Raw genomic sequence first — 23,120 nt, 5'->3', positions numbered from 1 at the left:
CTGCAAACCCAGCTTGTGGCATGCCTCGCTTTGCAGCTCCTCGTGCGGAGCGTGCGTCTGTCTGACTTGACCTGCGACTGTCAGTGCCACGACCTCTCTCCATACCTGTCCGCGGTGAAAGGGCTGCGTGTTGGTCCGCCAATAGTTGGAGTACTCGGGCACGAACTGCAGCTCTTGGGCGACTGCGCTGCGGACGCCGGGGTGGCGGATGTTGAGGAAACTCCCCACGTAGGCCGCTTCCTCGGCGCCTTCTACGCGCTCGTCGTGGACCTCAGCCGCCGCGTGATGCGGCGCGCCTCCGCCGCCTCCCGTTTCGTGCGATGCGCAGGGAGTGCCGGCTTCTCCCCCTCTTCCCGCTCGGCGTTCCCCGGCGCCGGCGCGCCGCTCCGACCGCCCGCGCCTCCACAGCACCCGCCAGCCCGGCCTCCATCGCGCGACGCCGAGCGACCTGCCGCATCCGCCGTTGCGTCGCCGTCCTCTGGAAGCTCGCCGGCGACGGCGTCGGCGTCGGTCGCGTCAGCGTCGGGATGGACAGGGTCGTCGCTTGGCGGCGAGCGGCGGGTGCCGCGCTCGAGGAGACTGGCGCCCTCGACTTCCTCCTCAGCCCCCTCCACGCCGCCGAACTGGTCAAGGTTGCGGCTGAGCTTCGAATCGATGACTCCGTCGCGCAGCACTAGCACCGCGTCCATCTCGGAAAGCAAGAAATCGCCCAGCCGCGAGGGCACGACCAGTGGCGGCGCAGAGGCCGCGGAGGCTGCGTAGGGAGCTGAGGACGCGGCGGGCACTGGCGGCGACGGCGGAGGCGGCGCGGGATCCGCGGCGCGAGCGCCAGAGAGGTAGGGCGAGTCCAGCGGAGGAAAGACAACCTCGTAGGCCGGCGCGGCCGCGGGCGTCTTCTCCGCAGGCCCCCGTGGAGCCGCCCCGTTCCCAGCGGCCGTTCCCTGCGCCGCCTGCCTTCGCTGCGGTGCGGCGGTGCGCGCGCGCCGAATGCCCGCTGCGAGGCTGACGCGATCGTCAACCGGAAGGAGATAGAAGGAGCGCAAGTTGTGCTCGTGACGGAAGGCCTCCAGGCGCGAGTGCGGCGTCGGCAGATCCAAGCAGGCGTCCCAGCCGATCGCGTTCAGGAGTTTGAAGGAGTTATACAGCCGGTGGTTTACGTAGAGATAGTGCAGCGGCAGCGGATAAGGCGGCGGCCTCGGCGCTGAGCGAAAATCGCAAAAAAATTAGAAAATCAACGTCTAGCCACGCGTTCACGCGGAGCTTCCGGCGAAAGCGCGCCCACGCCAAACGCAGAAACGACGCGGCTCCTGTGCACCAGACCGCAGAAAAACACAGAAAACGGTGGGCGTCGAAGGCATACAGAGACGCAAATTGGAGGGGAGAAGGCTGCAGCGCGAGCCTAGCGGCAGAAGGGAGCGCCCCTTTCGAGTCGCGAACAAGGCTCGTCGGGGTCGCTTACGTGTGTAGACGCCTCCAGCTTCCTCGATTCGTTTCTGTTTTTCTCTGCGGCGGCGCTCTCTGAGGACGGCGAGCTCCATGATCTGCCTGCGGTTGCGATAGGCTTCTTCTTGCTGCTGTTCGTGGCGATCCGCCAGCCACGCGTGAGCCGCGGCGAGGCGCGAGTGCGTGTTTTCTCTCCCCAGCACAAGCAGCGACTCCCAGAAGGCTTGGCGCTTCTTCTCCTTGGGCGAGACATACTGGATCTTGAGCGTGTTGCGCTTCCGCGGGTCGGCCGTGTCAATCAGGGGGCGGCTCAAGTGCGAGGCCGTCAGCGTCGTAATCGACGTGGAGTTCTGTGCGCACAAACAAAACGAACATCAGACAAAACGTACTGAAAAAAAGAAAATAGAGACGCGGAAATCACCCGCCGTTCTGAGAGACAGATTCAAGCTCCTCCCTACGGATATGGATGCGACGCATGCGCCGGTGCGGATGAGGAACCGACGTGACACAGACAACCGTGTGTTCGTTTGCCTCTAGAGAGACACGTAAAAACGTATTCGTGAAGTTCTTACTTGCCCCTCTATCGAGCGCGCATTCACCATGACAGAGCCACGAACAGCTTCATTTGCTGGACGGCTGCTCTAGATCTATCTGCCTCTCTCCTGTCCATATATGCCGCTACCTATCTGCCTACCAGTTTATCTATCAATCAGGCTATGAACCTATCTAGAGCTCTCTATATCTATCTTTCTATCTATCCATCCATCCATCTATCGTGGTCTCGCCTGTCTCTCACTTTATGTATGTATGTACGTATATATGTAGGTATGCATGTATGTATACTGGATCTATCTACCTACCTCTATATCTATCGAGCAATATATACATATATATATATATATAGGTTCGTATGTATACGCCTGCGCTGTGAATTTCTGCGCATCTACAGTGTGTCTCTGCCTCCTGTGCGCTGCCGTCTTGATTGCTCGAGGCGCGAGGAGCCTCGCGGGTCTCTCACACCTTGCAAGGGCGCGGGACGTCGTCCCACTCTGGTGACACGAAGCGCGGCTCTGCGCTGATGTCCTCGTACCCTTCCGCGAGCCAGGACTCGTGAAAGTGAAAGGAGTCTTCGAAGTCGACCTGCGTGCCGCCTCCCAGCAAGTTCTTCATGTGCCTCTCGGTCTCGCGCGCGATATGTCTCCGCCGTCGCTCCGCAGCCGCCTCCGGCGTCTCCCCCGGCCGACGGTTCTCCTCATCTCCTTCGAGATCTCTTCTGTCTTCTCCTTCTTCTCCCTGCTCTGGTTCTTTTCCTATCTTTTCCTTTTCTCTGAGCTGCGCTTGCTGTCGCTCGGCGGCGAGCACCGCGCGGGCGACGGCATCGCGGACGAGGGGGAGATCGGTGGCGACGGAGGCGCTCTGCGCAGCCGCCTCTTGGGCGATTTTGTGCATCGAAAAATCGCGCGTTTTCGGGATGAACGTGTCGGTCGCAGTCTTCACGAACTTGTCTGTGACAATCCGCTTCCACGGCGTCAGCGTCTCCAGCACCTGCGGCTCCATCCGCGCGCGCTGCTCGGTGGTCACGCGAAAGGGACTCAGCGCGGCGAACGGCGTCGTCGCATTCCGCGCCACGACGGCCGACGCGTTCTCCAGGACCGGCGCGGGCGCCGCGAGCCGCCCCCTGAGCAGATACTCCTCGGGACTCTCCCCAGACGATGCAGAAAACGGCGAAACGTCAAAAAACGAAGGCGGCGCAGGCGCCGCTGCGGCCAGAACTCCCGACACAGAAGCCTCCTCAGCCCCCGCTGACGACGTGGATGTCGCACGCAGAGTTGGCGACCGCACCCCCCCCAGCTCGTGCACGGCGGCGGGCGCCTTTTCGCTCAGCTGTCGTCGCTGCGCGCAAAAGCCTCGCGAGGCTTGACTGGCTTGCGGGCGATGCGGCGCCTCTGGGGTCTCCAGCGCGTCGCGCGGGCGTTGGAGGCCGAAGAGGGACGCAAACACACGCAGACTCGCCGCCTCCACAGCGGCGTCCTGCGGGCACAGCCGAGGCGACAGAGAAGGCACGCAGCACCGCAACTGCCGGCGGAGGCAAAAACACATTCCTGATGCAGCGAAGGAGACGACAGCCGCCGCAGCGACTCCAACGGGGAAAACCGCCACACCGCACGTCGAAGACGCCCGGCGGAAAATCAAGAGAGATGTATTGTTTGGTGCCGTCTGTCTATGTCAGTCGACATCGATGCGGACCAATAAACATACACACGCATATATCTGTGCATTATATATATATATATATGGAAGTGTATACATTCTTGCGTGCGTATCTACGCTGCACTCAAATGAAGCCGGTTGGCTTTACCCTTGCGCCTGCATCCATGTCCCGCGAATACGCCTTTTTAAAGACTATGATGAAGTTAGGAAAAGAGGGAAATTGATTAGTCTTCAACATGAGACAGCTAAGCACGATGGATGTCAATATCACGTTAATTACGTGTGTGCGCATATCCATAAAGAGTCCTACAAGGCACGCATGCGCGCCCACGTCCACGAGTGCCGGCTTCTAGTGCCTTCCATTGAGCCTTACTGCGTCGTTAAGCTCTCGCGAGCTGCCGTTTGCGTGCGATGCAGATGGCGCAGACGCGGAAGGCGGCGACGCGCCTGCGGAGACGGGTGACGCATGACACCGCGAGAGGCCGTCTGAACAGAGAGGAAGCGAAATGGCCTTCGGCCTCAGCGTGAGCCGCTCCCCGCCCAGCACGCCTTCGCGCTGAAAGCGGCTGTTCCTTCGTGGAACAGAAGTGGCGCCCGACGCACAGCCGGTGGCGACTGCGGAGGCCTCGCGCGGCCGCGCCGCGAGACACAGAAACCCGAGCCGGAGCTGACAAGACACGCCGCCTCGCGCAGAAGCGTCGCGACGAGGCAGCAAGCAGTGCAGAGACGCGAGTCGGCGAGAAAGAAGCTCCGGCCGCAGAGCCTCAGAGGAAGCACGCGGCGGACGCGCGGAGGAATCAGAAATGAACGATAGCGGGACGGAAGAGGTCTGAAGCGAATGCGAGAGACAAGTGGCGCGCGGCGCAGCGCCACAACGCGGACCGCTGCATGCGCCACAGAAGGACCGAATCCCCGAGGCAAAGAGATCGCATTCGATCGAAGGCGGCGCGGGCGAGGACGCGAAATCTGCGGAATGAGCGCAGCGGGCCGGGTGTACGTACACTCCAAGTTCGACTGCTGAAACGACGCCAGCTGAGACGCAGAAACTGAAGAGCGAGAGAAGAAAAAGGCCGCCGCGCGTCCTGCTCGTGGGAATGAAGGCACGACGTTTCCGTCGCGCAAGCCAGAGAACACGAACCTGCGGAGGAAAGGCGGGGCTCCGCCGCAAAGGCGACACGGAGGTGGAATCAAATTCTGAGCAAGGAGACGACGCAGAAGAAGGCGACAGACAGGGCCTAGAACGAGACAGAGAGAGACTAGGAGAGAGGGAGGGAGAGGGAGACGGAGAGGCGGGAGGAAAAGAGAACGAAGACGAAGTGCAGCGTTCGGTGCCGACCTCAGGCGACGGCGCCGATCGCTGGGCAGCCATAAGAGAAGACGCAGCGGCGGGAGGCAGGCGCAAGGCGACCGCAGAAGAAACGATTGGAGACGATCGCAAGCGAGTGCAGGCACTCCTTCGGGGCAAGGACAGAGTCCGCGGAGAAGCTGCGAAACGACACAGATGCCTATGATTTTTTCCGTTTTTTCTGCGGTTTTTTTGCGTGGCGAGCGACCCGCCTTCGGGGCACAGGGCAGCTTGGGCAGACGAGTGTCTCCTTCCCCTCGCCTCCACTGCGCTCAGGCCGAAGCTCGCCATGCTGAGTCGAGCGCAAGTTCTGCGCGCCGGCGGCCCCTCGCCTCCGCCTGCTGCGCCTGCGCCCGACAGAGGAGAGAGAAGGGAACGCGGCGCTCGCGCGGACGGCGACGACGCCGCGGAGGCGCTTGAAGGCGGCAAAAACGCACAGTGGGCAGACCGACAACGAGAGCTACGAGACGACTGACAAGCCGAAGGCGACGCGAACGAAGCGCCAGAAGCGCGAGAGACGGTAGCTGAAGAGGAAGAAGCAGAATGCGGAGACTGAGAAAGAGGAGACGAGGTAGGAGGAGATGAAAGTGGAGAGGGAGATGAAGGCGCAGACACAGAAAACACTGAAAACGAAGAACAAGGAGGATGTACAAGTGAAGAAGGAGAAGAAGGAGGAGGTAAAAGTGGAGAAGGAGACTGAGAAAAAGACGGATGTGAAGGAGAAGAAGCGTCGCTGGGACGGGGAGAGGGAGAGGAGCGCACTCCCGTCATGTTGAGAAGTCAGCAGGTGAGAGGACGACGCGGGGAAAGAAAGTACGTTTGGCGACAAAGGCGGCGCGGATGTTGATCACTTTTTCTGTTGGAGTCAACGCTCCGCGGAGACAGAACAATCATTCCTGCCGCTAGGGGAGGTGCACACTGCTTCGGAAAGAGCCTAGGAGGCAGTAAATAAAAAAAAAGTTTGCAGAGAAGACGGGAGAGAGACAGAACAATGAAGACACGCAGCGATTCCACGTGTCTGTGCGTGTGCGGCCTCGAGTTTCGAAAAGCTCTCTCGCAGCCGCGAGACACCGCATCTCGTGACAGCCGCATGCCATTTATTTTGAGTTGCATGCGCCCATCCGTCCACATAGCAGGCTTGGCGCGAAGGGTAGGAACGTCCACAGCTGAAACAAATTGTGAAAAAAAATCTCCTTTTACAGATGTGTAAGGCATAGGAATGAAAGCTCACAAGGCAGTCTCAAGAGCGTCTGTATCCGCGTCGCTCCTCTGAGTGCATGCGTAACACACGCAGAGCGAGGAAGACACATGGCAGAAATCTGTTATAAATCCAACGACGAGGAAGAAGATTTCGCATTCACAGGTGACCTTTTCTCAGATTTTTCTGTTTTTTTAACTTTATCTTCGTCACTCCTCCGTCGAATCGCTGCCGCATGTGTCGCCTGCCATTGACCTTCCTTCGGTGAGGCGAGACTTCCAGTCTCTCACTCGCTTCGCAACCAGCATTTTTTTGGGAAACAAGTGCGATTATCGTGTCAGTTTTCCTCGCATGTTTGTTCTTCTGAGTTTGAGTCTTGAGGAAAGGCCGTTGGTTCACCGTGTCCAGAGTGAACAAGAGGCCGGGTGCCTCGTGACTCCTTTGGCCGTCGCGTCTTTCCTCTTCCTATCTTGTTTCTTCGAATTCTTTTGCTCCCCTTTTTTCGTTTCATTTCTCTCGGCCTCCGGGCTTTGTCTGCGTTTGTTCACGTTCCTCGATTTTTTTTTTCGAGAAAATGTCAGCTCCCCAGCTCTTCCTCAAGCGCTTCAGGCGCGGAGGGACGCGTGACGCCTCCGCGCGCCTCGGTCCAGCGCGGGAGTTTCCTTCATCTGCTTTCACCGCGGATTCCTCATCTTTTTCTCCACCGTGTTCGTCTCCGTCTGCATGCACAACCGCTTCTCTGTCCGTATCGTCTTCCGCCTCGGCTTCCTCTTGTTCTCTCTCTCACGCCGCGCCGGCCTGTGGTTCCTCATCTCGTCTTGTTTCTCCTCAATGCTTTCCATTTTCTTCTGCGGCGCGTGCGCAGTTTGCCATGCGGAGGAATTGGTTTGCTTCGAATCCAAGCGGAGGGTGTTCCTCTCATGGATTGCTTCGCCTTTCTTCTCGCGAGCATCGCGTCGCACTTGCTCCGCGCGAATCGCATCTTTCGTCCCCCCCTTGTCCTTCACAGTCGTCGCCGTCGAAATGCAACTATGTTTTCGAAGAAGTTCCCCCGTCGCGTTCGAGCGCATCTGAGTCTGCGCCGTCGCTGCGCTCTTCCTCAGTGCCCTCCTCTGTGATGCTCGCACTCGCCTCTCGCGCTCTCAGTTCTGTTTGGTGCTTCGGCGTCATGGCACCGTCTCCTGCGCAAGCGCCGCCGACCTCTCCGCGTGGCTGGGGTCGATCCTTCTCCACCTTCTCTTCGCTTTCCTCTTCTGGTTATGCTCACTCGCGGCAGACTGCTTCTTCGTCACCCTCCGCCGAGTCGCGAAGCAAGCACAGGAGCCCGTCCCGAGCGAAGTCTGTCTCCTCTTCGAATGCCGTTTCCGCGTTCCTTCGCGACGCGCCGCTCAAGCGCCCGCAGCTGCATGTAAAGGAGTTCGCAGCCGCACAGATTCGGCGCGGGCGCCCATGGATCTTCCGCAGCGACCTCGTCGGCGGAGGTAAAGCGAGACACACAGGAAGCAACTCAGGTTCTCTCGCAACAAGCCCCGCTTGTGTTGCGCGCTTGCCAGTTGAAGATATGTCCCACTGTATTTCCTAGGCCATGTTGTAGTGGGGACAGGCCAGATGTACGGGCGTCCTATACAACTATCGACTATGTATCTATGTATCTATTTCTCTGTTCATCTGTGTATATATCTGTGTATATATCTGTGTCTCTATCTGTCTTCCTATCGATCTGTGTATGGTCAGTAGCAGGCCACGACGGTGCGGTGGAAGCTTTCCAGACTCCTAGAAAGACGTTTGTAATAGCTTCAAGTCCCTTTAAGAAATTCTAAATTCTAAACCATAGCTATCAAAAAACAGATGTAGAACGCCGTTTGTTGTTCCCGCGGCTGAGTGCGACGCGCGGAGCCTCGCGCACGCCCAAATCGATCGCTGCCCGCCCCCTCGAAGGCGTCCAGGCGCCAGCGCTGCTCGTGATCTTCCCTTGTCCTCATTCTCCACGTTTTCTTTCGAATTCTAGTTTTTCGTTTCTCGCAGACGAGTTGGAGGTTCACGCCCCATGCTTCGTCGACGTGGCGAGCGCCGAGGGACGAGACGGCGAGACGCTCGGCGTCGCTCTCTACAACAGCCAGTCGACCGTCGCCGCGAGGTCAGTGCCCGTAAAGTCTTTCGCTCGCTTTGCCTCTGCGTGAATGCGCCGTTTCACATGCTGGCCTGCGTCTCAGCTCGTACCGGGCAACCGCGCTTCCCCACCGCCCGTCTGGCGGTTTCTCTGTGCTTCTGAATTCGTTCACGGTTCTCCCGCGCGACTGCGGGTGCATCTCACACTGTCCGTCGCCTCGTTGTGTTGCGTCGCCGCCTTTCGCGATGCGCGGCTGGCAACCAGCGCCGGCGTCTGGGCATCGCTGGGACATTCGCACTCAGTCGCGCCGCTGGATGTTGACGACGTGCGAGAGGGACGTGTCGCTGCGTGCAGGCTGTTCGCGCGAGAGCGCTACCAGCGCATCGACGCGGGGTACCTGGCGCTGCTACTGCGTCGGGCTGCGGCGCTGCGGCAGCGATTCTTCACGCATCCCTTCTTCCGCGTCTGCAACGGCGAGGGCGACGACCTGCCAGGCATCGTACTCGACAGGTGGGCGTCCTCAGCTCGCTTCGCAGGCATTCGTGCCGCTGGAGCGCAAGTGAGCCGATCCTGTATCTCTACGTACAAATAGGTATTGCTTTATTTCGACTGCATGCATGATAGAACGTGCAGAAACTCGTCGCAAGGTGCAACAGCGTCGCCGAGATGCGAGGGAGACAGTGCGAACCCGACCGGGGCCGAGAGCGTTTTTTATGCCTCGCCAGGAGTGGTTCGTCCAGCCGCGGCAAGGCTCCGGCTCGCGTCCGTCGAGTAGCTTAGGATTTCAGGTTTTTTGCGGTGCGTTGAGTTCCCTTGGCCTGTGGAGCAGCCACCCCGCCTACGCGCGGTAAGCATTCCCCGACTTGGGAGTCCGATGGTGACATCGTCAGTATTTTCTGTCACCTCTGCTGCTGCGTGCGGGTTCGCAGGTACGGATCTCATTTTGTGCTTCAGCTGAATGCGGCGGGGCTGGACGACTTGCTTCCAGTTCTCCACCCCGTCATCGAGGAAGTTTTTGAGGCCGAGCTGCGGACGCTGGTGCTTCGAAACGACTCGCCGCTGAGGCTACGCGAGAAGCTGCCTCTAGAAAAATCCTTCCTCATCGGTAGGACTCTACACACACCCCCAAAACGCCTCGCGGCGCCGAAAATGCCCGCTTGCTTCGGTGTCTCCTCTCCAGGGACGCGTCGCAGATAAACCGGCGTGTGGAACGCGGAGCGCGCATGCAATCTGCTTGCATGCAAGCAGCCACGCGCACGCGCATGTGCATATTTGCTTGTAAATGCACTCGAGATCTCTGGTGCCTGGGGGGCCTGCGCGCGGGCTGCAGACATAAATGCGGCAGTGTTGACTGCCGCCTTGGGCATTTGAGGGAGGGAAGGCACTCTCTTCGGCATCTCTCTCCCTTTTACTGGCGCGTGTTTGATGCCGTTCTGCGCTGTCTCCGGCCTGCAGGCTACCGAGACAGCCCAGTCGAAATCGTGGAGAACGGCTGCAGCTTTCTAGTCGATCTTCTCCAGGGCGACCGCACCGGATGGAACTTCCAGATGCAGCCGGCGCGAGCGATGCTCGCGCCGCTTTGCCGCCGCAAAACTGTCCTCGGTAGGGAGAGACACCACCACTCGTGTTTTACAGCGAAGAAAGCACCAGGACATTGGTTGTGTGTCTAGCGAGGCAAGCTGGATTCAAATGCTAGACATGCGTGGAAAGCGGGCGCATCGATACTGAGCGAAGGCGAGAATCTGAAGCTGCCTCCCCGCTGCCGGCGGCCGCGCCAACGGTGTGGCGTAGGGAAAGCTAGGTTGCAGCGATACAGCCGAAATCGAATTGCGGAGGGGAGACGAAAGACTCAGGCGGCGTGGCTCAATGAATAGGGAGTCTAACTTCGGATCAGAAGGTTGTGGGTTCGAGTCCCATCGTCGTCGCACCAAAACGTGACAGGGTGGTTTGGAGGTGCTTCGTCACTCGCCTCCCCAGGGCTGCGCTAGGTTAGAGAAGACTCGTCAGCTTCAGTTGAAATCTGACTGCTATTGCGTGCCTGGTGACTTGGGTACTATGATTCTTATTAATGGGAGTTCCGTGGAGGAACTTGTCATGAATGGAGGGAATGCCAGCGTGCGGTAGGACTAGAACGCAGCTTGCTGTCGCTATTACTAGGTAGATACAGAGCCAAACGAGTCGTTCGCCTATGCATATCTCGGCGTGAGCTGTGAAGCTTCTTCCGGCTGTTGTTTCACGCTCACGTGGCGGCGGGAAGTTTGTTGAGCCTTTGTGTCGTGTGGCATTGGCGTTGGCGCTCTCGGATGCAGATCTGTTCTCCCACGGCGGCGCATTCGGCGTTCAAGCGGCATCCCATGGCGCGTCCGCGGTAGTCTGCGTCCATCCGTCGGCGTCGCCGGTAGCTTTAGGCGAGCAGAGCGTCGAGGCGAACAGTCTTTCAGACCGAGTTGCATTTTTCCAGGCAGAAATTCCTGCGTTTCTGCAGCACTTCAATGCACAGTCCTCCGCAGTTAGTCAGTCAGCCCCACATGAAACACCCACGCGAGAGAGGAGACCCCACAATGCGACTAGCCTGCCTTTTGAAGTTGGAAGAGAGGGGCGCCATTCCTCAGCAGAAAAAGCAGAAAAGGCTGTTGCCGCGTTGCGCGACATGCGCATCGAAAAATTCGATGTCGTCATGCTGGACGTGCCTGCGACGCTCGCGGTGCCGACGCCGAGGACGGCCGAATACCTGGAGGCGCTCGTCGAGGGAGCAATTAACGCGACAGCAAAGTCAGGGCTTCTGTTGGTTAACGTAGAGATCACAGCGCTAGGGCGCGTGGATCTTCTCTCCATTATTCGCAGGCAAGTTCACGTCACTGCTGCGGCACATGCGGTCTTCGACTGCGCGCAGCTCCTCCGCATCTACGAGAGGCGTGGTTTTACTCAGATTTATAGCACGCCCGTCTGTCTGAATAGGTCTCATTTCGTGGATGGGAGAAAGCGATTCCGGCGTTACACGAGGGAAGTGATGCACGGCTTGAGTCAGCGCATCGATGCCGCGGTCCAGCGGCATCGAACGCGCAGAACCGCAGGCATATATTTTTATATGTGGACGCCGGCGAGGGTTCTCTTCTGTTCAACTTCGTGGGCGTGCAGGTCGCTCCGCGCATGCGGCGTCGGCGGAGTAGGCCGGCAGGGGAAAGTTCTTGGACAGGGTCTCCAGGCCCGTGACCACCCGATTCACATCGCTCTGCCAGAGTCCCGACACACACAGTCGTGCCTGTTGCATTTGGACTGATTTTTGACATGGTCCTCCGCCGGTGCATGCCGGCTCAGACCTCAGATCTGGAAAAAAAAGATTGTTCGACGCCGGAGGCGGTGTGGATCGGTTCTTACTCCGATCGCCGCAGGCACTTGGTATCCACCGCGGCGGCAAACTACGAGGGATCTGAGATTCGCTAGAAAGAAACGTTACCCAAGGTTGTCAGGTGCAGCATCTCTCGTGGCTTCGCAGGCTCTCCGGGACTGTGCAACTTTCGCGCCAGAGTTCAGAGTCCCTGCTGCACTGTAGCCGCGGCTTCTGCAGACGCGAGCGGGACTCCATTCGCCAGTTGTGAAGCCCGAGTCTTGAGTAGAGCCTTGTGTTTCGGTTCTGGAGGCCAGCGGCAGCAGGCTGTGGCCCTTTCTTCATCTGTTAAACTTCCTTTCAAACAAGAATCGAGGATTCTTTTTCTCATGTGACAGAATTGGTGTTCGAACCCACGCCCTTTCGGACTGCGGCCTTATCGCAGCGCCATAGATCACTCTGTCATTCTGCCGTACGCTGCGGCGCTGTCGCAAACTCAAGTGTCTGCTGAATACTAGTCAACCTGCTGTCAGGGATTTCGAGGGGAACGCACACTCGAAAGCCACGAGTGCTGGCTGGAAGATCCGGAGGATTCTCGGTGATTGGCAGCTGTGCCAGCCTCTGGCGTGCGCTCGACTGCCAAAGGCATGGACGCTTCAGCAGCAGCGCTGAGTGCCCAGCAAGGTGCTGTTGTCGCCACGCGCAGTCGCGAGACATGTAAGTGAGCCTCTGAGCAGCAAACGCTGCGCCTAACCTACCACGAAGAACCGCTGATGACAGAAGTGGGTTTGGAACACAGCCATTTCGGACTATGGCCTTGAAGTAGCGGCTTACGCTGCTCCGCGTTCTGCAGTGGACGCCTCCTTAACGTCACTCACAGAACGGCTTCCGCTTTGGAAGAAACCTTCGTTGACAACGTGAGGGATGCTGCAGCCTCTTAGGCATCGGGCTACGTTACCCGGGACGAGCAAGCACCAAACTTGAAGCCGGACTCAAACAAGTTCACGAGCTGTACACACTCTGTGACGCTTTCGCGCCTGACAGCATTCAGCGCGCTGTAGCTATGCAGACGCTGTTTCCGCCTCATAGTCTACTTGAAGGTGGGCGCCATGAGAGAAAGTCTAATACGCCGTCAGGCTGGGTAGCGGCGTAATCGTGGTAGTTGGCACAGACAGGGAGCGCGAAACTGACTTCTTGTGCAACGAAGCAATTCAGAACCGGGCGCGGGGTTGCCCGTCGCTGGCCTCTGCATTTGAGCACCTGCGCCGAGGAGACCTCGAGCTCTCAGTCGGCGGCTGTTTCATCGCCGCCAGCAGGATTGTCGTCTGCGAGAGCCACGAGCTTTGTAGATCGCACAAGAGGTTTCTCTTCCTTGACTGTTGGAAGTATCGTGAGGCAGCCTTGGATCCGAGCTGAGAAAAATCGAATCGGAAGCGTGGCGCGCGCCACTGCAGATTTGCCGCAACCCCGACTCGCCCGCGCTCTCCCGAAGCCAACGTGTGCAGCGCCTGTGTCTGGCAGAGACATCAGAGCCGTCGCGAATGTTTTGTGCCTGGGGACGAGCCGCAATGTCGACAGGCACCCTTTGGATTTCTTTGCAATGCGCATGCCTTTCACATCGAACCTGAAGGCTGAGCAAGCGATTCTATCGTAAGAAGGAGCGAAACCCAGCATACCCCGTTTATCGGCGAGCTCTGCTGCATGCGCGACTTATCTCAGCCATGTCTTTCGTCGAGTCGATTTTTCCTTTCCGATTGAATCTCGTTTCCGCCCATAGCCTCCATCCAATGTCCAACAAATTATTTCGCTGATTTCAGTTCGTCTCCATTAGATTACCCGCGCCACAGACTTCCGCGAGGTCGCTGGTGGGCGCCCCCCGATTTCTCCCGTGTCTCGTACGCATTCAGGCTGGAGTCCTTCCTTCCTTTCCTTTCTCCCGTAGCCTCCTGCTTCGCTAGCCTATCGAAAGTCGATATAATGTCGTCGCTGTGATTTTAAAGAGTTGGGGTCTCTGGATATGCTGGACTGGGGGAGGAGCCAAGTAGCAGGTGTGCCGCCGCCTCATTCTCGCTGAGGACAGTCACGAGAAGCCTCGCAAGATGGATGCCGCTCGCTCCTGCCGCCCTCTTCTTTTTCCTTTGTGTGCATTCTCTTGTGTGCGCGAGGCCTGTCACCCGCAGAAAAGCCTTCTCAGCCTCGTCGCCTCCTTGGTTTTTCTCGTGATATCTTCGGGGGCCTTTCCTGCGGACGCCTTAACGAAGTCGCCGCACGCGTCGCGCCCGTTTTCTTCCTTCTTCTCCTCGCCCTCCGACTTCAGGCCACCCGATGTACCTCCCTCTCTCTCACCTCTCTTTTTTCACCCGTTTTCTGCTTCGTCAGTTCCTTCTGCGATTCCCAGTCTCGCCTCGCTCGCCGCACCCGCTGCTTCCACGCGGTGGCCTTCCGCTGTCTCCGCCGGCCGCCGCGGCCTCGAAAATCCTCAGCTCTTCGTCAGTCCTCGCCCTGTCCCCCTCGGGCGCGTCTCGCCTCTCTGCAATCGCTTGCCTGCATCCTCGATTCGGCGGCAAACGTCTTTTGGTTCCCAGGTTGCCCCCGCGCACGCGGCGCAAGCCTGTTTGACGCGAGCCAATCCACCGAGACCGGGCTCTACCGATTCGCTTCCTGGCTTCACGTGCTTCTCCTCTTCAGCCCGCAGCAGGCGATTTCCGGCGGAGTCTCGTTTCGCCTCCACAATCCGCCCAGAGCCTAGGGAGACTGCGTCGCCTGAGCGGCGCGCAGCGGCGGGACAGGCCTTCTCGTCTTTCTTCCTAAGCCGTGTGAAGCAGACTGGTCTGCGCGCGACTTTGTCTCACTCCTCGTCTATCGTTTCTTTGCGCGGCCTCTGGCGTGGCGCTGAGGCCCGCCAGACCTCCGAGTGTGGGTCCTTTGGTGGCTCGCCGCGCTCGTCGTCGTGCCCGGGTGCGTCGGGCTCCTCAGCGCGGGTGGCGTCACGCCTGTGTGCGCACGGAGGGCTCGAAGACGACTTGAGTGAGGCCGAAAAGGGCTTCGACAGAGACGCATGTTCATCGCCGTTCCTCGTGGACGCGCTTTCCCGCGGCGTCATCGCCGATGGCAACGCTCTCGCGAGCCTGGACCGCCTCCTCACGGCGTGGACTGCGGCGTACGCGGCGCGCGAGGAGGCGGGCGAAGGCCGCCGCCTGCGAGTGGCCGGCGACGACGGAGCTCAGCGGCGCGGCAGCGCCCTCGCTGAGGCGTCAGAGTCAGGTTCAGGACGCGACCAGCCGCTCTCGTTCTACATGGGCGTCGACTTGACTGGCGGGAGTCTGCACGTTGGGCACCTGCTTCCGCTTCTTCTCCTCCGCCGGCTGCAACGCCTGCAGCTCGTGCGCCCAGTCCTGCTCCTGGGGACGGCGACAACCCTCGTCGGCGACCCTACCGGCAAGCTGCGTCACAACTTCGTCCAGTCGCGGGGTTCGCCGCGTGCGGTGCGGCGCGACGGCGAAGACTGCGGACACGCCTCGCTGCTGGAGCAGGTCCGCGCACGCGTCGAGGACGACCTCAGCGCCGAGGCCGCGAGCGAGACGCGCGGAGACGCGCAGCCGCAGCCCGCCGCCGCGTGCCCCCGCCCGTTCTGCATGGATCCCGCGAAGACGGCGCGCATCCAGGAGAACAAAACCGCGATCGCTCGCCAACTGGCTTTCATCTTTGATCCTTCGCAGTCGGACGGAGTGGCGCTAGACGCCTCGCTGCGCCCGGAACCGGTGCCTGCGTCGTTGTGGCCGAGTGCTAGGCGCCCCGCTGCGCGCGAGTCGAAGCCTGCTGCCGCCGCGTCTCCGCCCTCGGCTTTGATCGTGGAGAACCGCCCCTGGCTGTCGGCGCTCTCCTCGCTGGAGTTTTTGACCGACTTCGGGGCGTTCCTGCCGCTGCCGCGGCTGCTGTCGCGCTCTAGCGTCGAGGAGACACTGGGCCTCTTGCAGGCGCGCCGCGGCGAGGCCTCTGGCCTCCAGCGGGAGCCGAGAAGCGGCGGGACGAAGAAGGGCGCGCACTTCTCGTTTGCGTCGCTTGCGTACGCGGTGCTGCAGGCCGTCGACTGGCTGTTTCTGCGCCGCAACTTCGGCGTGCTCGGCCAAGTCGGCGGCCGCGACCAATGGGGTAACATCTCAACGGGCCTCGAGCTCGCGCGCCGCAGAGATCGCGCGCGGCTCTTCGGGCTCACCACGCCTCTCCTGCTCGCCAAAGGCGGCGCCAAAATGGGCAAGAGCCCCGGCGCAGGCGCCGAGACGCGCGACGGGGTGACCGCGGAGACCTGCGGAAAAACTGTGTGGCTGCGCAAAGACCTCACGCCGCCAGTCGAGTTTTGGCAATTCTGGCGAAACGTCGACGACGCAGACGTGCACAGGTACTCGAAACAAGTGTCGTCACCCCTCATGCGGATCGCCTGCATGTACATTTGTCTGTCTCTATACATATATATATATATATATATATATATATATATATATATATATATGTGTATATATATGTCCTTTCATTCACAGGTGAGAGGGTACATCTATACAGGGACATCAGTTCAGTGGCGTTGCCTGCAGTGTCAGGTTTTGCTCGTCGTGTTTTCTTTCGGCGACGGATTTTGATTTCGCTGTCTCCCTCACTCAAGGCCTGTGTCGCGCTACGGCTGACTCGCTTCTTGCCCAGTCTCCGCCGTTGTCGCTCCTCTGCGACCACACTCTCTTCTTTTTCTTCTGTTTTTCGTGTTTTCAGGATGCTTCGTTGGTTCACGCTTCTCTCCATCCCTGAGATCGAGGCCCTCGAGGCGGAGACGCAGCACTACGGCGACCGCGCGCTGAACTTTTTGAAGGTAGGCAGATCGAGCGAAGAGACGATGGGGCGACGTTCGTTAGAGAATCACAGGCTGCCTGGAGAGATAGAGAAAAGTCGAGAAGACTCTCGACGTGCCTAAGCTCTTGAACCCTGCACACCGGAGGTATGCCCGATGCTATATATATATATATATGTATTCTGCGGTATCTGCGCAAGGATGCGGAAGAGGAGATGCTTGCACATGACCAACCCCACAGAGACAGAAACAGATGCATAGAAGAAGCGATCATGCATGGCTGTCTCTTCTAGACGATGTATGCGTCGCCGCGGCCCTGATTTCTCTGCTATGAATAGTATCGCGTTGGCTGTCTAAGGCCGGGAAGTAGACATGCCGGCGTCGTCGCACTCCTTTTTATGTTTTTCGTAGGAAACTCTCGCAGATCACGTCACGACGCTCGTTCACGGGGCGAGCGTCACGTGCGCGGTTCGGGCAGTCGTGGCAGCCGGCCGCGAGCGACGCCCGTATTCGAGTTTTTCCGAGAAAGGCCGCGGAGGCCTCGAGGCGCCTGTCGGCGAGCCGAACGGAGCAGGCACACCCGGGCAGGAGGATGGTGATGCGCCGTCCCCCGCAGAGGATGTCGCGCTGCCGCCGACGCACTTCATCAGACGATCGGTCCTCCTGGGCGGCGACGAGCCCAGCGACGCGTCCGCCTCTCGGGTGACGGCCTCGTCTCCCGCGGCGGCTCCACGGCGCGTCTTTCTGTCGGCGCTTCTCGCGCAGCTTTCGCTTTGCGCGTCGCGGGCGGCAGCCAAGCGTCTGCTGGCGCAAGGCGCGGTGCGGCTGAACGGCCTGAGGCTGCAGGCGGTGGAGGGCGATCTTCCGCTCTCCCTCTCCCACTTCACGTCTCGGCGGCGCGCCGGCGAGCCCGACGCAGCGGCGCTGCAGTGCTCCCTCGCTGTGGGGCGGAAGGGCTTCTCCGTTCTCCACGTCCGCGACGACGCCGCTTGGCCAGCGGAGAAGGCGGGCGAGCACCTCGCCGTCGCCGAGTAGCCGCCCTCCAGGGGGGCGCGCAGGCGCCAGGTCGCGCACTTCAAGACTGCCATTTGCAAATGTAAGTGTCGGACGCCGGCGTGCTGCGCAGACCACGGGGAACGCTGGCCTTCAGGGGCCTCAGCGACGCCTTCTTCGCGCACGCAGGGAGCGACGTGGGTAGGGCAAGGCGGTCGTTGCTTCTTCGCGGAACTGCGTCTACGTGTGCAAACAGCTACATCTCTCGACATACATATATATACATGTGTATATCTATGTATACCTATGTGATTTGAGTGCCGCGCGTAGATGAAGCTACAGGATGCCTGGCTGCAGAGCTGTGTCGAACGGCCCTTTTGTTTCTGTGTAGACGGTGCTAAGAGGGAGCGCACCTGTCTCTCTCCTTCGCGCTTGCTGGCATCTCTGAATCGACTTTTATCGGATTTTTTTTTCTCGTGTCCTCCCAGAAGCACCCCGCCGCTGCCTCGCACAGGACGCCCACGCTTCGCAGACGCGTGAGAGGCCTCGCGTCTATTTATGCAGTTGAGCGAATCGTTTTCTGACTCTCTAGGGCCTCCGCATACAGCCCGGCGCCTAGCTGGCCTCACCAACTGCGTGAGCACCTACACAGCTACACTTACATTGGGATATATATTCAAGTATATATCACATATAAATATGGTTTTAGATAGAGATGTGTACAGGCGTGTGTGTGTGTGTGTGTGGCTACCTACGCTACATCCCGTTTGGCATGCTAGTTGGGATGATGAAGGCTCTCCGCAGGAAAATCTTTGTCAAAAATTCGAGTTCTCAACTGAGCGTACATCGAGTCCTCGCGCCTCGTTTTTTCAGCGGTCACGAGTCTAGCTCCTTTTGTTGTCTGATTGGTATCCCATGCCCGAGTGCGTAAAGAAAAAAAAAGCTGCCAGCCAGATAAACCTAACAGCTACCGTAGCTGTCTCAAGCGGCGCGGCGCGGCACCGCCGCGAAGTCCCCCCCCGCGCTTCGCTCGCCCGGCGCGGATGACTGTATAGTTGACAAGATATCGAGATCTACCAAAAATCGCCACATACAAACGAATTCCAACGTCACCTCGAGCGCGACACGAGTGTCCACGAGTCAAACAAAGAAGGGCAACGAAACCAAACAGAAGGCAAGTTTAAAGACGCAAGGCGCACCGTGGGCTGCGGGCGTGTTTACTGAGATTGCGAAACAGACGCAGCGTAGAGAAGGAGTGGGTTTCAGGTTTCAAAAGACTCATAGACGACGCTCTAGACCTAAGCGAAGAGGCACGGCGTTGGAACAGAAGCGCGGAGACAGCGGCGTGCAGAGATCGCGCCGCGAAGCAAGGTGCATCTTGTGAAGCGAGACAGCGAGTCGAGTTACATCAGAAGTCTTTCCTTCATTTTCTTGTACTGGTACGCGAGGTACGGGCTGTTCGTCTCCTCATACTGTCCCTGAAAAGCAAACGGACAGCGCCCACACAGGAAAAATCGGTTCCCCGCGCGCATCCACGCACCTGCCAGGAGTGCCTGCAGCAGCTCGCTGCGCTCTTTGTCGAGCTTACCACCATGTTTTTCGCTGCCTGTGCGTAGTGCTCGTGCAGTGTGAGCTGCTTGGGGCGACAGGCATGCAGATTCTCACAGTACTCGCGCACAGTCAGCAGCTCTTCGTGCTCTTCGTAGCCTGGAGTGTACCGTCTGTACAGCTGACAAAAATGGAAAACCGCATTTACAGAGCTCACATAATGCCAAAGTGGAGATAGCGAGATGCACCACACCCCGAACGTTCACCCCCACATCCATACACACGCATACATACACCCTAAACAGCGCCAAAACAGTATTCATGCATACTTTAGATAAATGAATATATAGAGATATAGATATAAATATAGATATAGATATGTAAGTATACACATGCATGCATATACGTGTAGCCCCGGTGCCTCACGGAGAAAGCAGCGGACGCGGGATCCAAACAGTTACGCAGACTCACCACACGATATCTGCCTTAGTTATACAGGCACACACATCCACATATATACACACACATGTATATGACACGCGTATATTTACGCGTATCTATATATATGCGCACATACATCTATATACATATATATTCAGAGGTACGTTTTCGGTCCCGGCAAAAAGCATTTCGGCTCACGTCGTGTTTCAGGGTGCGGTAGTGCTGCATCATGAACCTGCCGCAGCTGGCGTTCATCGCGCCTTTAGCGATCTGCGGATGCCCGCACGCGATCGACAGCCGATGATCAAGGTCGACTTGCCGCCAGTACTTGCCCGAGTCCACAAGGTATTTCAAGTCCTCATTCAAACTCCTGAATAGTAGAACAAAGCCGAAAAAAGGCGCGAAAAGTCTGCAGAAACGACACGTCAGGCAGACAGACTTCGCAACGCTAGAGCAGCGGCGGCCGTGCCTGGGCTCGAGACACCCTGAGAGATTCGCGGACGCCTCAAAAAAGAGATCGACGCCCACGAGGCGACTGCGACAAGCGGCAACCTAGCAGCATTTTGCTCAAAGCAAACAACCACGCTCTACGCATAAAGACTCGAGCGGAGAACAAAGAGAGGCGCGTGCGAGAAGAAAGCGATGATGTAGACATGCACACGGGGCGGAAGAAGGTGCCGCAGATCCCCAGAGTCAGTCGCCTTTGTGCTTGCATGCGGCGGAGAGATTTAGTAGAGAAACGAAAGCACCTACCCGATGACAACGACGCAAGCCGTGCAGAAAAAGAGACTGTCCATATCCGTTCCAGGCGTCACTTTTGCCTCAAGCTGCAGAGAGGCCGTGAGGAAAGAGAGTAGAAAGAGGTAGAAGAAACGACGCGGGGTCGCCATCTCGAGCAAGGGATGTGAGCTGGTTCGGCCTCTGTTTTTCAAAGGAATTTCAAAATCGAACAGAGCCACAGGGGGCGGGGGTCACGCCCTGATCTGCCTACTTAGAGGGAAGAGAAAAGCAGGGCGCAAAGAGAAGGAAGAGCATGATCAGAAACGCGTGGAAGATAGCGGAGAAGGAGGTCACAAAAAGGCGGCGCGGAACGCTGGCCTTCTCGCTTCTTTTCTTCTTCCGTGCTTCTGAGAGGCGCAGCTTCTTTTCTCGTTCGCTGAGGAGTTTCTTTTTTACTGCGCTGGGGTGACGTGAGACACTAGCGCAGCCGATGCAATCTCACACGAGAATTCCGACAAATAGAGAAACGGAGACAAAGACGAGGGCGATCATCCAGAGAGGCGCAAGGCAGCTAGCTTGGCGTGACTTTTATCGTCCACTCTGAAGGCGCCAGGTCCCTCAGTGTGCTGCAAGTCTGCAGCAGGAAGGGCGCACCCGCCTCCGCGACGCCGTGCGCAGTTTGAAAGAAACTGAGGAAGAGAAGCAATTGCAAGTATCGTGAAGAAATGGCAGAAGAACAAAGACCGAGACTCACGCGCGGGGTGTGCGTCGCGACCACCGCGTGCATGCACACGCGAAATTTCGCGTGTTTTCGCAACGCGCGTGGAGCCCTAGCACTTCCCGTACTACATCTTCGCGTTTCAAGGCGCCAGACACTCTGTCGTCTCTCTCTGCTGGTTCTCCACTTCCATAGAACCGAGTCAGAAATCATAAAAAGTCGTCAAATCCTGCGGGAGCTGGGAGGGCAGCTTCAGCCGGTGGAGGCTTGAGATGTGCAAGACTCGACCCGCGCGGCAGCGTCCCGCGTTGTCTGATCGTCGCTTTCGAGCATAATTTCAACCTGCGACTGAACCACGTGACGGCGAACTCTGCCGCCGATTCAGGACTTGTTGAAACCTCGAGAGAACGGAGGCTGGCCTCCGGGTGTCGAGTGGCTCACGCAGCGCCTGTCAGACGCCACGTGACGCGGCAGCAAAGACACCGATTGCTAGCGAGCAGGCAGACGCGGCAGGCTGGGCGCCGGCGGCGTTGCCTCAGCTCTGAAAGCATGTAGAGAACGAGCTGGAGCGACTGTCCTGCGAGAGGCGCGGCGCTGGATAGTGGAAAAGCAGTTGTGTCGATCTCCGCAGAGGGAGAGCGACTGCTCAGAGGTGAAACGCAGCCCAGACAAAGGCGGGCGCCGTCAGTTCGACTGACCACAGCGCAGACATGCTTGGCTAGAGATTGTCTCTCTGGAGTATAGACGAAGGTCAATCGACTCGCCTGCGGCAGAGGGCGAGCCGAGCATCGAAAAAGCGTCCAGCCGCCGCGTGACACCGCACACTTTGGCTCCATGCCCCCCTACACGAGGCGGGGAAGAGAGAAACAAATCTCCGTTTTTTTTTGAGAAACGTGGCTGGTGGCCGTCCACGATAGGCCTCGTGGCGATCAGCCCCGATGCCTTACAGCAGCCTACCCTATCCCGCACAGAAAACGGGCATTTCACTGTGTTACAACGCTCCAGTGTGTGTGCATTTTGCGTGTCTTTTCGCTGTCTGTTTTTGAAGTACATCCGAACGTAGCTGTGTGTAGGCTCTAGCACACGCAGGAAACGTGTTTGCATTTCATCGGAACGACGGCGCTTTTCTGCCTCTGAAGCATCTGCGTCCAGCAGCCAGGCAAGGCGCTGTAACAGAGGAGACAGCATATAAATTTCGGTTGCTGATTCTGCGCGTGCAACATGCCCTAAACATGCCGAGCTTGCAGCCGCTTATCTACGCTGAGCGGGTCGCAGGCGCGTTGAGGGTTCAAAAGGCGAGACGCGTCGCTGCCTATCCGGCACTTCACACCAAGTCTCCGCAGCGGCCTTCACGTATCCGTTCGCCTTCCAACGCTTGTATGCCTAAGCACACGCGCATGTATCTATACACTTTTGTTTGGTGCACCGCTGTGTGTGTGGAGGACTCTCGAGTATAAGCCGAGTGAGCTGCGCTACTAGCATCCAGCAGAACACACGGGGGCCAGCGCTGGAAAGGAAGCGAAGGAAACGAGGGAGGGACGCCAGCGCCCGTGCGGAGCGCAGGGACAAGGTGACAGATCTCCACTCGAAAGAAACGGAATTGACCTGTTGGGTTGCCTCACACTGCCATAACACTCGCGCCGCCATCACGTCACGACGACGCTCGCGGGCGCGATCACCCCCGGCTCACACCGCGCACAGACAGATATTTCTAGACAGCCAATGTCTATTTGCGCTCACACGCGCGTGTAACATATCGACTGACACAGATTGAACGCCTCAGAAGAGAGACGCGAGTCCACGAGAGAGAGCTCGACACTCGTCGTGAGAAAGCGCGCGTAGGAGCGCGAGCCGCCACGCCGCTGGCAGCCGCGCCGTCGGCGGCGACGCGACCGCCGGGCGAGGCGGTTCGAATCATGTATGGAGTTGAACCTCAAAGCGCCATTCGAGAAAACACCCCGATATGAGAGCCGCGCTCCCTGCTGCATTGCCTCGAGTTGCCGCACGTCGTCCTCGTCCCAGCCGCTCACTCGATCGCCTGCCGCATCCAGGCCGAGCTCCGCCGTTAGGAGCGGAAGAAAAAGCCGAAAAGATCGACGCATACCGACCAAAAAACAAGCCCGCCTGTTCACTGCCGGTCACCAGCTCACATACAGAGACTGGCACAACGACGCACCCGCGCGCAAGCGCCCGACGCCATGAGGCCTTCCTCTCCCGGCGAATGGAGG

General features: G+C 58.7%; 4 protein-coding genes and 1 non-coding gene across 5 annotated transcripts; 3 read left to right on the top strand and 2 right to left on the bottom strand.

Annotated features, from left to right (window-relative positions):
- Positions 1-251: 251 nt before the first annotated feature.
- BESB_038590 (sufB/sufD domain-containing protein) lies at positions 252-5,770 on the bottom strand (the record flags this gene model as incomplete). The annotated part of the gene is made up of 4 exons (XM_029362445.1): positions 252-1,201; positions 1,460-1,793; positions 2,464-3,474; positions 4,028-5,770. The coding sequence occupies 4 exons, from the start codon at positions 5,768-5,770 to the stop codon at positions 252-254; spliced, it is 4,038 nt and encodes a 1,345-aa protein (XP_029221410.1).
- Positions 5,771-6,771: 1,001 nt separating this feature from the next.
- BESB_038580 (SAM-dependent methyltransferase) lies at positions 6,772-11,587 on the top strand (the record flags this gene model as incomplete). The annotated part of the gene is made up of 6 exons (XM_029362444.1): positions 6,772-7,678; positions 8,223-8,334; positions 8,662-8,817; positions 9,237-9,412; positions 9,763-9,909; positions 10,617-11,587. The coding sequence occupies 6 exons, from the start codon at positions 6,772-6,774 to the stop codon at positions 11,585-11,587; spliced, it is 2,469 nt and encodes an 822-aa protein (XP_029221409.1).
- On the top strand, positions 10,160-10,232 carry BESB_041200. The gene has a single exon. It is a non-coding gene; the product is annotated as a tRNA-Arg (tRNA).
- A 2,147-nt stretch (positions 11,588-13,734) lies between the features above and the next one.
- On the top strand, positions 13,735-17,507 carry BESB_038570 (tyrosine-tRNA ligase; the record flags this gene model as incomplete). The annotated part of the gene is made up of 3 exons (XM_029362443.1): positions 13,735-16,034; positions 16,397-16,493; positions 16,884-17,507. 3 exons carry the CDS (start codon positions 13,735-13,737, stop codon positions 17,505-17,507), a joined length of 3,021 nt encoding a protein of 1,006 aa, XP_029221408.1.
- Positions 17,508-18,868: 1,361 nt separating this feature from the next.
- Positions 18,869-20,344, bottom strand: BESB_038560 (uncharacterized protein; the record flags this gene model as incomplete). The annotated part of the gene is made up of 4 exons (XM_029362442.1): positions 18,869-18,943; positions 19,054-19,194; positions 19,653-19,824; positions 20,208-20,344. 4 exons carry the CDS (start codon positions 20,342-20,344, stop codon positions 18,869-18,871), a joined length of 525 nt encoding a protein of 174 aa, XP_029221407.1.
- Positions 20,345-23,120: the final 2,776 nt, after the last annotated feature.

Source organism: Besnoitia besnoiti, chromosome II (genome assembly GCF_002563875.1).
Source record: "Besnoitia besnoiti strain Bb-Ger1 chromosome II, whole genome shotgun sequence".
NCBI classification, from domain to species: Eukaryota; Apicomplexa; class Conoidasida; order Eucoccidiorida; family Sarcocystidae; genus Besnoitia; species Besnoitia besnoiti.
This window is presented reverse-complemented; position numbering and strand designations above follow the sequence as displayed.